At 50.0% G+C, this 11718-nt stretch overlaps 1 protein-coding gene across 1 annotated transcript in view; it reads right to left on the bottom strand.

The window, feature by feature from the left end:
• TOGARAM1 (TOG array regulator of axonemal microtubules 1) overlaps positions 1-11718 on the bottom strand; it is a 46877-nt gene that overhangs the window by 27978 nt on the left and 7181 nt on the right. Inside the window, exons 2-5 of the mRNA XM_086462350.1 lie at positions 3941-4097; positions 2436-2570; positions 241-415; positions 87-94 (exon numbers count right to left, since the gene is read on the bottom strand). Of these exons, the coding sequence (XP_086318476.1) occupies positions 87-94; positions 241-415; positions 2436-2570; positions 3941-4097 (475 nt within the window). The remainder of the gene's footprint in view (positions 1-86; positions 95-240; positions 416-2435; positions 2571-3940; positions 4098-11718) is intronic.

Below are 11718 nucleotides of genomic sequence, written 5' to 3'. Positions count from 1 at the left end.
CTCTAATTGCAACTGGGGCAGCAATCCCCCCCTGACCTGCCACTGCTGGCCTTATGACTACTGCTCGAAGCCACCCAAAACACCACCCTGAAACCTCTCTTCATCATACGGACGACATTCCTACCTGTATTGTCTCCCGACTTTTGACCGAGGAGCTGCTTCTGTGAACTAGGCTTCGGCAGGCCTTCAAAGCTCTTAAGAGGCCAGGAGTTTGAGAGGTTCATGGTAGTATCTTGTGACTTCTTTGGAGAGTCAGCTGGAGGGGAGACGTGCTTCGGGCTGCTCCTGGGTGACGACAGCGGGTAAGATGGCAGAATGAAGGCGCCCTGGCTTGTGGCAGGGCCTTGCAAGGACACCGTGTGCTCTGCTCGATTGCAAAAGCTTCTCTTGCTGGAAAAATTTAGGCTGGCACAAACTGAGCAAAGAAAGAGAGAACAGCATTTGTGGTAACTAGCTTCTTTGACAGCTCTTATAATAATAATTTACAATGAAATAAGGCACCACCTAGGCAGCTAAAAACCGAAGGTCAGCATTTTACCCAAGCAGACAGACACAGCAGCCAGCTTCATTCTGCAGATCGCATTGTCCCTCAAAATACCAACTTCCTTTAACGCATTTGATCCAACGAGTTTAAGCCTAAGCTATTCCGCAGTCATGGTTTGGAGAACTATATTTAAAAAAAAAACAAACGATGCAAGTAGATTGAACGTGGTGCTGTTGCCCGCTGCTCCGTGTTCCAAGCCTGCAGAGCACAAAATTTGCTAACAGCACTCTCAAAACTCAGTGACAGAAGAGTACAAATGAAGCACAAATGTTATAAATTCTACTTCCTTTGAAAAAAAAAAAAAAACCCAAATCATTTTTTCCCAGAAACCTGTAGGCCAGAAATGGAAATATAGGTGTAGATCCGGAACCAGGCTGTTTCAGTTGGCTCCCATGAAAAGCAGGTGCATGCTCTCCCCACGCACTCAAGCTTTTAGCCACGCAAGTGACAAAGGGGACAAGTTTGAACAAAGCTGAAGTCAGGACCGTGGTGCGTTGGGCCACCCCAGCAACCTTGTTGAGAGAACAGCCCCACAGACGATTCCGCCGGCACAACTGGGAGAATGGGAGAGCACAGCCCGGGAGTGAGAACAAGTGACAACGTGAGTCAGGCTCGGAGAACCTCCTGCTCGTCTGTGTCATTCCAAGGAAAACCATTCAATGGTGCCTTTAGTTAGAGCATAAAAAAATCCCTTTACAAATCCAATCGCTCCAAGGTCTCTGTCTTCTGCTCCTGCTGCTTTCCAAGGCTGCAGCATCCCGGCGCTCCCCAGGTATCCCGGGGCAGCAAACCTGAGACAAGCCAGGTGTGGGTTGTACCACTGGAGAAAGGCTCGAGTAACTGTAACATCGGGCACAAAAACTGTTTGCAGAGAAATAAATCAGCAGGTGTGGGCAAAGTACCTTCTGAAGACAGAGGCTGAGAGAAGAGAACACTGACTTTGTAGTTACAGAGGCAACAAACAAAGAGGAAATTTCTGCTTTCTTCCCGCAGGCATGAGAAAAACACAGTATCTAGAGCCCGCCAGCAACTGGAAGTAAACAACGTCCCTACGTATCTTCTGGGATGGCTGTCAGCGCTACCCCTTGTCCGAGGCATCCGACCACTCAGAGCAGCTCTGTCACAGATTTGGCGTCACCGCCGCCTGTTCCTCCAGACGGGGAGTTTATTCCTTCCCTACGTGCACATCTGGCAGTTTTATTCTTGCTGCTGCTCGTGAACAGGCAAGTTTATACGTGTCACCGGTCCTGATTCAGCCCAGCCTCCAGCTCCAGGGTTAAGGCGCACTCGGTCCAACCCCCGGCCCCGCTTCTGGAGCTAGCAGCACAGCTGACGGGGCAGCTGCCCAGCAAAAGCACTACAGAGACCACCACCAATTCAAGCAGCACCGTGAGAACCAGCAGCTTTCCAGGCACCCCCCGGCGTCCCAGCGGCACACCGCGGTCACCTCCACCCAGCAGAACGGAGCAGCCCCGGCCTCCTCCCGCCCACGCTCCCGCTGAGACACCCCGGCAGCGCCCCCCACCTCAGGCAGGACCGTGTCAGGCAGCCTCGGCGGGGCCAGGCTCAGACCTGGCCCTGGCTGTTAAGCAGGCTGGAGTGGTCTGAGCTGAACCGTTAAGGGAACTCTAAAAATCAGTTTGTCAAAAGCAGTTCAGGTTCTGCCACAGCACCACCTTTTAGGCAGCCCACCGAGACAGTCAGATACCAAGGGGTGGGCTGCAAATCAGTAAGCACAAACGAAAAGCACCACACGGGAGGGAGGCACAAATACGTCTGAACAGGGACTGATCGTTGCTGTAATGGTGTTTTATTTCTTAAGGCAGCAGAAATGCGGAGCCCTTTCCAAAGTAACACGCACTGACTTACGATACAGATAGAATCCACGTACCTTTTTCTTGCTGACAGTTATTTAATCCTAAAAACTGTAAATCTGAGTCCACACTACTGCTCCTCCCACGTGTCTGTGTGTATCCAAGTGTTCCACATTTCCCTGAAATCTGCGGCTGATGAGAGCCCATAGCACCTTTCAAAAGAAAAACACAAAGAACTAGATAAATACCTAACGTATGGTACTCAGCAACAAACACACAATAATATTTAATAGTGAATTAAGACCCTTTGTCTAATTTTCAGTGTAAAATATAACTACTTTCGAAGTATTTAATTCAAGAGTTCCTAAGCAACCTCATCATACTGTTCACAGGCACAAACTGGAAAAATGGCTGGCCGTTCTTCCGGGGCGCTTTTCCAACTGAGAATTGTAGGGGGTCAAAAGAAAAACCCAGAACGATCCCTCCTTTGAACATATGACAATAAAGGGAAGACAACATCTTAAACCCCAGAAAGCCAGCGTCTCTTTAGAGCGCTGTCACTCCCGGCACACCAGTGAGCAAACTTGGCACGCCAGGCATGGCAGCGCTCCGCCGCAGACAAAGCCGGGAACACAACCTACTGCCAAGGGGAGAGAATAAATCAGGCCTGGTCTTGCCTAGGGTTTTCACATGCCTTTTGGCTATTAAAATACAAATCACTGAGTCTACATTGCTAGTGTATGTTAAGTGGAGCACGATATCTACAATCTTCTACAGACCTGGTTCTCAAAAACATGACGTTTTTCCCCCTCGAGAGCTCACTCTTCAGACAGCTTTCCCCCCTAGCTACGTACGCAAAGCAAAAGGAGAAAATACGCAGATCTACAACAGGTATGCAGGGATCTGCTCTTCTGAGCAGCCTACCATACAGAGACACGGCCTGCCCGACATGGTGCCCTGCTCAGGGTTTAGTATTTCACACCCTGCTGCCACGATCGGCCAACTCTCGGCAGCCCACCTTTTACCATAACAGCAGCTATCCTAGCCAACAACCTATTCCTGATCAGAAGTCAGTAAAACTCTGTGTCTCCTTTCCATTTACTGCTTTATCTGCAATTCATACTTTACAGTCCTGAATTACCCTGTTGCTGATCTAACTTCTCTCTCCCCATTCTGCAAAAGCACCAGAAAGCTCCGTATCGCGAGTCCTTTTGTTCCATGCGTCTGTTCGCTCAGCCCCACTATTTCTTTTTGGTCTTGCTGTCTTCAAACAAAGCTCATCTATAAACTCCCTTGAGTCTAACTCAACCAGTGAAAACGTGTGTGACTGGCAAACAACAGCCTAAAATCTGAGGTGGCATGCACTTCTCCAGCAGCACGGCTGGGACTGCTGCTGCTTGCTTCAGCTGGAGGCGCAGCCCTGTGCCCAGTACTCAATTCTTCATAGTAAACAAAAATAAGTAACAAAAGAAACAATCCACAAATGGGAAATCATGCTCATGAAGCAACAAATTTATGCTCAGGTGGTTCTAAATCTATTTTGTAAACAGCAGACAAAACACTTTTCTGTGTTAACACTTACCTGCACAAACAGAAGAATGCTCAGAGTTAAAATCTATACTATTCTGAAATAAATTCCTTGAAGCTCTTTTTCTACTAAAAAATAACTCATCACTGACTGGTACTCCTTGAGAGGGCCTTAACTTTGGAGAATGAAGAAAATCATTGGATGTAGAGAACTGTAAGAAAAAGGAAAATAAAGAAACATTCATGTGTGTGAAATGAATGCATGACCCTCTTTGTACAAACACCAGAACTACCCGCGTATCTGTGTCATCTAGACCCCACCACAGCCCAGACCTGTCTCTCTTTACAATAAAGCGACACAAACCACTGTCAACATGCTTAAGTTTTTAATGTTGTATCGGCAATGGTGTGGCCAGCAGGACCAGGGAGGGGATCATCCCCCTGGACACGGCACTGGTGAGGCCGCACCTCGAATGCTGGGTGCAGTTTCGGGGCCCTTCACAACATCGAGGTGCTGGAGCGGGTGCAGAGAAGGGCAGCGAAGCTGCGGAAGGGTCTGGAGAGCAGGTCTGTGAGGAGCGGCTGAGGGAACTGAGGGTGTTCAGCCTGGAGAAGAGGAGGCTGAGGGGAGACCTGATCGCTCTGCAACTGCCTGAGAGGAGGGTGTGGTGAGGGGGGGGTCAGACTCTTCTCCCAAGTAACAAGCGACAGGTCAAGAGGAAAGGGCCTCAAGTTGCTCCAGGGGAGGTTTAGATCAGACATGAGGAAAAATTTCTTCACCGAAAGGGTTGTCAGGCACTGGAAGGGGCTGCCCAGGGAGGTGGTGGAGTCACCGTCCCTGGAGGGGTTCAAAGGACGTGTAGCTGTGGGGCTGAGGGACAGGGGTTAGTGGTGGCCTTGGCAGCGCGGGGTTAACGGTTGGGCTCGATGATCTTAAGGGTCTTTTCCAACCTAAGTGGTTCTACAATTCTAAGAAGACAGAATTGATGGAAAATAAAGGTTTATCTTCCCTATCACTTAGGCAGGGAAAGGCAGGAGAGTGTGTACATGAGCCACATCTTTCACCCCCGGAAGCAGAGGGGATTCATCACGCACATAACCACAGATAAAGCCTACGGAATGAAGACACCAAAAGCAGAAAAGGTTTCTACAAAGCAAAAAAAGCAGACACCACGAACGGTACAGCAGGCGGGAGCAGAAGCTCCCGGGTCGGGCTGTCCCGGGGCAGTGGCCGTGCCCCAGGTCGGGGTGCCGGGCAGCAGCTCCCCCAGGGATTTGCTGGGGGACGTGAGACACAAAAGGTACCAAAATTAGCACCCACTGATAGAAACCGCCTGGGTGGGGGCACAGGCTCCAGCTGCTTTACTGCCTGGTGCCCCGGGGTGCCCCGGGTGCCCAGGAGGGGGGAGCTGGCCCCTGGGCCCCGACACGGCGCTGGGACACGGCCCAGGCTGCCCTCAACCTCCTGCTCCCGTGGCCACCTCAGGCTGGGTGCCTGCCCAAACCCAAAGCACCACCCCAGTTCTGAAAACCCTGATTCTGTTTGCCAACATCGAACAGCCTCACCCCACCCTTTATTAAAAGATGGGTAACACAAGATACGAAGCCTTTCACTGTCATGAAACCGAATGTTAACTCTGCTGCAGCATGGCCAGGTCAGCAGTTCAAAAATTCAGATCCCTCACACACACAAAAAAAGTGAGGATTTTTTAGAGGCTTAAAATTTAGCACCGAGCACCTTGGTTCATCAATACAAACTGCCAAGACTTCCTTTGCTAATAAAAGGCAGTTGATTTTTAAATGCAAAACAATTTGACGAAAGTTTTCTCTTCCCAGTTACTCAATACTTTAAGTATTTTAAGGATTAGGATGCATTTTAGATGTTTTAGAGTAAGACCTGGAAAACTGGTGGACACTATTCACAGTGAAGGGAAAAAAAAACCAAAACCACAAAACAACAAAACAAGCTGGTAGAGAATTGCACTAGTTGTCAATTTTGAAAACTAAACATTAACATTTTGAATTATATACATTAGCTATGTAAGTGTTTAAACAGACAGCAGCCACTTGAGCTGTGAAAAAAGCATGCTGCAGATTTAGTCTAAAAGCTGTATCTGGTAATATCTGCACCCTGTAACGAGAACTGGTTATAGGTACAGGAAAAATCCGAAGGGCACAAATACCTAGCAGAGAAAAGATCATGCTTTAAATAAAGGTTTCTTGCTTTCCGATTTAACCAGTAAAATCAGTAATTTAAATCATTTCCAGGCTATATGAACTCTGCTCTCCCCTTTCACAGACAAGGCTCCACACAGAGGTCAAAAGAGAAGTCTGAACAGAAATGGAAATATTTATTCAGTGTTGGAAAGAACAGCATCACGTCAAGCCGAAAAACCTCCTTTACTCACCATACCGGTGGTGTGAATGGAGAACTTGTAGTCTAACACACACACAGTACGCTCTAACTCACACACAGTACGCCCATTTATAAAAATACATATTTTTCATTTCACTGGAGATCTCAGTTCACCATAAGGATGGATTCTCAAACTGGGAACTTCACAAAAACTCTTGCAACATGAAACACCAGCTCTCCATCAGTCCGTAATTCAATTATCTCCTTAATTCACAGCCCGGCCCACGCAATGCAAGTGGTGTTTGGCAGGGAGAAGCCGGTCAGCGGGGCAAGAGCACGCAGCGGGGCGAGAGCAGCCCCGCGAAGCTGCCAGCGCTGAGGGCTGCTGAGTGTTCCTGCACCAGCAGAGATCTCCTGGTCATTTAACAGATGACAGGCCAAACACACAGCGGCTAAACGCTCCGATTCCACACCTTGATGGGGTTTAATTTAACACTGTAATGGGGTTTCACAAAAGAAAAAACAGACAGAACTTGTAACCTGAAGTGGCGCGGCCAGGAGGTCAGTAGCACGACTGTGAGCGCACGCTAAATGTTTTTAAATCATTACAACACCTACTTTGTCAAGTAGTATCTTAAAAATAGAATTGTTTATGGTGATAGAATAGAGACAAAAAACTTCTGAGTTTCCACAAAACCTTCAGGTCCCTTCCAAGTCAAGGAGATTTGCGAGTTAGCAAGATACACATGCAAGCCACGAGAAATTCAATCTCCACACCCTACCAATGAAACTCCTCTCGAAATAACAACCTTCACAATTCAAACTTTTAAATTACATATTTCTAATACTCCTCCCTCTAAGACTGCCCCTCCCTAAAAAAGAGAAAGTAACCCACGCACGGTACCCGAGAGCAGTAAATAAACAAGGGACGCAGCGATGTGGCTGCATTTCCACTTCGTGCTTTAAAAACCCGGGTGGCTCCCGAGGGACGGCCGCTCGTGCCTGCGCTGGGCGCCAAGGCACACAGCTACCTGGGCACGGCTCTTGAACGAAACAGCCTCCCTGCTCCCGGGAGGGTGCTTGGGGTTAACAAAAACGGCCAAAATTTTGTCTTTACTTACAAAAACGCACATTCTAATTTCATAGAATCACAGAATGGGTTGGGTTGGAAAGGACCTGAAAGCTCATCCAGTTCCAACCCCCTGCCATGGCAGGGACATCTCCCACCTGACCAGGTTGCTCAAGGCTCCATCCAGCCTGGCCTTGAGCACTGCCAGGGAGGGGGCAGCCACAGCTTCCTCAGCCAACCTGCTCCAGTGCCTCATCATCCTCAGGGTGAAGAACTTCTTCCTTGTATCTAGTCCAGACCTGCTCTCTCCCAGCTTCCAACCATCACCCCTCGTCCTGTCCCTGCAGGCCCTTGTCAAAAGTCCCTCCCCAGCCTCTCGTAGGCCCCCTGCAGGTGCTGAAAGGCCACTAGAAGGTCTCCCCAGAGCCTTCTCCAGGCTGAACAAGCCCAACTCTCTCAGTCTGTCCTCGTAGGACAGGTGTTCCAACCCTCTGACCGCCTTGGTAGCCCTCCTCTGGACTCGCTCCAGCAGCTCCATGTCTGTCTTGTGTTGGGGGCTCCAGAGCTGGAGGCAGTATTCCAGGTGAGGTCTCACCAGGGCAGAGCAGAGGGGCAGAATCCCCTCCCTCGACCTGCTGGCCGCACTTCTCTTGATGCAGCCCAGGATGCGGTTGGCTTTCTGGGCTGCGAGAGCACACGGTTGGCTCGTGTTCATCCTGTCATCCACCAGCACCCCCAAGTCCTTCTCCCCAGGGCTGCTCTCCATCCACTCATTGCCCAGCCTGTATCCGTGCTTGGGATCGCCCTGATCAATGTGCAGGACCTTGCACTTGGCCTTGTTGACCTTCATGAGGTTGGCCTGGACCCACCTCTCCAGCCTGTCCAGGTCCCTCTGGATGGCCTCCCTGCCCTCCAGCATGTTGACCTCACCACACAGCTTGGCGTCATCAGCAAACCTGCCGAGGGTGCACTCGATGCCGCTGCCCATGTCACCGACAAAGATGTTAAACAGCACCGGTCCCAGCACCGACCCCTGAGGAACACCACTTCTCACTGGTCTCCACTCAGACAATGAGCCATTAATTTGAGTGCAACCTTCCAGCCCATTCCTTGTCCACCGAGTGGTCCATCCAACAAATCCATGGCTTTCCAATTTGCAGACCAGGATGTTGTGCGGGACAGTGTCAAAGGCTTTGCACAAGTCCAGATAGATGCCAACAGTTGCTCCTCCCTTGTCAATTGATGCTGTTACTCCATCATAAAAGGCCACCAGATTGGTCAGGCAGGATTTGCCCTTGGTGAAGCCATGTTGGTTGCCACCAATCACCTCCACATTTTCCATGTGCCACAGCAGAGCCTTCAGGAGAATCTGCTCCATGATCTTGCCAGGCACGGAGGTGAGACTGACCAGCCTGTAGTCACCCAAGCCAAGCTCCACAGACTCCAGATGGTCCTTGACATAAAGGGCAACACCCCCTCCTCTTCTCCCCTGCCCGCCTGTCCTAAAGAGCCTGTTCCCACACTCTAGTCATAGGAGCTGTCCCACCAGGTCTCAGCGATGCCTCTAACATCACAGCCTTGTAGACGTGCACACATCTCCAACTCCTCCTCTTTGTTCCCGTGCTCCGTGCATTTGCACAGAGGCATTTAGGTGTCCTCCCTCCCCCACCGAAGGGGACTTACGAGCTGGAACGCTCACAATTCACTGTTAGGCACCGCGTTTCGTGGGCTCCAAGTTCAGCAGACGCGGCTAAAGCCATCCGCGTAACAAGTCAAAGTCTCGGGTCTGAAGCACTTCAAGCAAACCCACTAAAGCGCTCAAGAGCTTAAAGCTTTACATAAAATCTTCCTCCTCGAAAGCCAGTGTTCAAGCAGGACCAGACTTTTTAATCGGCCTTTGGGGATTAGGCTCTCACTTCAAGTATTTGCGGACAACTGCTTAAAGCATACGACAGCGAGGGAGACCTTAAGGAGCCTCGATACAAAATGGATCCGTCTGAATCCCATTTTTAATGGAAGATGGCAGAGGGAATCCAGCAGGTACGAAATGCAAGGAAATGTGAAGCTGTGCGAAGGATAAGAAACCAGTTCTGACTGCTGGACACGCAGCAAGAGCAATGACTTCCATCACAGCAGCAGCACCGCAACTCAGCGCTACGCTGGCTTTGTACCGCCCGGGTACCCCGAGGGACACCAGTTTTACCGCACAAATGAGAAGAGGAGGAGCAGCCAAGCGGGCGAAGTGGTTTGTTCCAGGTTATTACAAGTTGGGACAAAAGAGGTGAGAACTCAGCATTCCTGCTTCTGCAATCAGCCGGCTAGAAAACATCATCTTCCATCTACGTATCTTTCAGGCTGCAAATAGATGTTACTTGTACAAATTACTTACGCCCCATTTTTCCATACAGACAAACACAACACGCAGGAGCAGCGAATTACACAACGCTGACAGGATTGTACGACTTTGCTCAGCTGTTCCAGTCCCAGCTACAGCAATAAAAGCTGTCTGCTCTCTTGTACGCCAGTTATAAATTTGCTAAACACAGGCATGCAGCGTGGTTGCAAACAAACACAAACCTAAAGCTCCCAGATTTTTCACTGCAGTAGATGACAGACCCTGGCAAAGCAACTTCTCAAAAGGCTGCAGGTTCATTTACATTCCACTCGTACCACCAATGCCAGAAAATATTTGAATCCACCCCCCAAAAGAAACATTAACTTGGTACTAAAGCACAGCCCTTGTGCGTGACCCACCGCTGACAAGTGCTCCGTTCCTACGCTCCCCTCCCAGCTGAGCACCGGCACTGGGTGAGACAAAAGGTCCTCCTAATCAAATACCCAGCAGCCAGCAACCACATGCTCCCAGGGAAGAGATCAATAGCACATACATACGATGATACCTCCCCAAAACACTCTCCCAGCTCCCAGAAAAACCACGGCTCCCGTCCCAGAGGCTGCCACCTCAGCTCGCAGCGAAGGCACAGGTATATCACACAGACAGGTCAACTCTGCGTCCCCTTAATCCTCATCAGCACTGCGGAAAACAAAGGGCATTCGCTTCATAAAACTGATTTCACAGATCGTTTGAACACTCACGAAGGCCTTCACAAAGCCCAGCTACCATGTTCTCTGGTTATCAGATCAACATGTAAATGGAGAAGAACTCTACAGGTGCTGCCAAACAGCGCAACAGTTAGGTGAAACTGCACGCAGCTCGGCTGTACCTTGTAACGTGGCTTAACACTCGGGCAAAATGGTCAAATACTCTTGTTTCCCCCACAAAGGGCACGGCAGCAGGCACAGGGACCCACAATGTCTGTGTTCCACAGGGCAAAAACTGAAAGGTCACTCTTCTCCTGCAATAATCCCTCAGCACGTCATGTTTTACATACAGCACGCTAAACTTCTAAGGTAAGCACGGGAAGCCTTAGCTACCAGAAGAGCAGGGAGGGACGCCCAGCACACTGTCAGCTGACGTTGTAGCCACCAGTTGGTTCTTCGTGTTTCAGCGGGGCAGTGGAGCTGGTTAAGGTCTACAGAAGGAGTAGCATCTAGTTTTTGAAAAAGCGCCTTTGCACCCCAAACTGCAGAGTGCTTTTGTTCCTTTAGCTTGCTTAAACGGGAACTATAGAAGAGGAGAGTTAAAGAGGGAAAGGGGGATTGCTAGCGCAGTGGTGCTAAACTCGTTCGTGTGACCTCTCACGAGCGGCACAAGCTGGGAAACCACCGGAGAAGGCAACATGTTCGGTCACAGCAGGCTAATTGCAATGACGTGACGTCAGCACCCAAAAGATCCGTGGATCATGCCAAGTCCTAAAGAAACCAACATAAACGTTTACTTCAGACTAGGATCTGGTCTGGTTCGGAGTGGGAGTGTTTACACTTTCCAAGGCTGGACCCAAGGAAGGGGAGCAGACACACCCCGTGGTCTCCAGAAAGAGAACACTCACTGCAGCGACTTCAGCCAGCCTCATCCGTTGGAGTCACGGAGAGCAAACAGAATCCCACGAGCCTGGCTCTGCCAGCTCGGGAGTAGGAACCACCAGTAAGGCCCCTACGGAAGCGCAAGGGAAAATATTCACGGGGTTAAACGCTTTACTACCACCCTGCGCTGCAGAGTATGTCCCGTCCCTGGCAGACAAAGGGTTCCTCTGAGGCTGTTGTAAGGCCCCTGTAAGTAAACGCTTCAGAAGGTAAAACTGCAGGTACTTAAAAAACAACCCAAACCGATATCATTTGACTGATTTAGCTAGAAACCAGAGAGGCTCCAGGCTACTGCTGCAAGCTGAGTGGTGACAGCAACTCCCTGTCCCACATAAGGAGGAGGAGGTCAGGCTACTCAAACAGGGCTTTAGAAGACGGCAGAGCCTGTCCTGTAGCTGGGACAGATGTGTGCAGCTCCAGTGAA

The sequence above is a fragment of the Leptosomus discolor genome, chromosome 3 (assembly GCF_034619465.1).
Source record: "Leptosomus discolor isolate bLepDis1 chromosome 3, bLepDis1.hap2, whole genome shotgun sequence".
Classification (NCBI taxonomy): domain Eukaryota; kingdom Metazoa; phylum Chordata; class Aves; order Leptosomiformes; family Leptosomidae; genus Leptosomus; species Leptosomus discolor.
The sequence above is the reverse complement of the archived record's forward strand: the minus strand, read 5'-3'. Positions and strand labels throughout refer to the sequence as shown.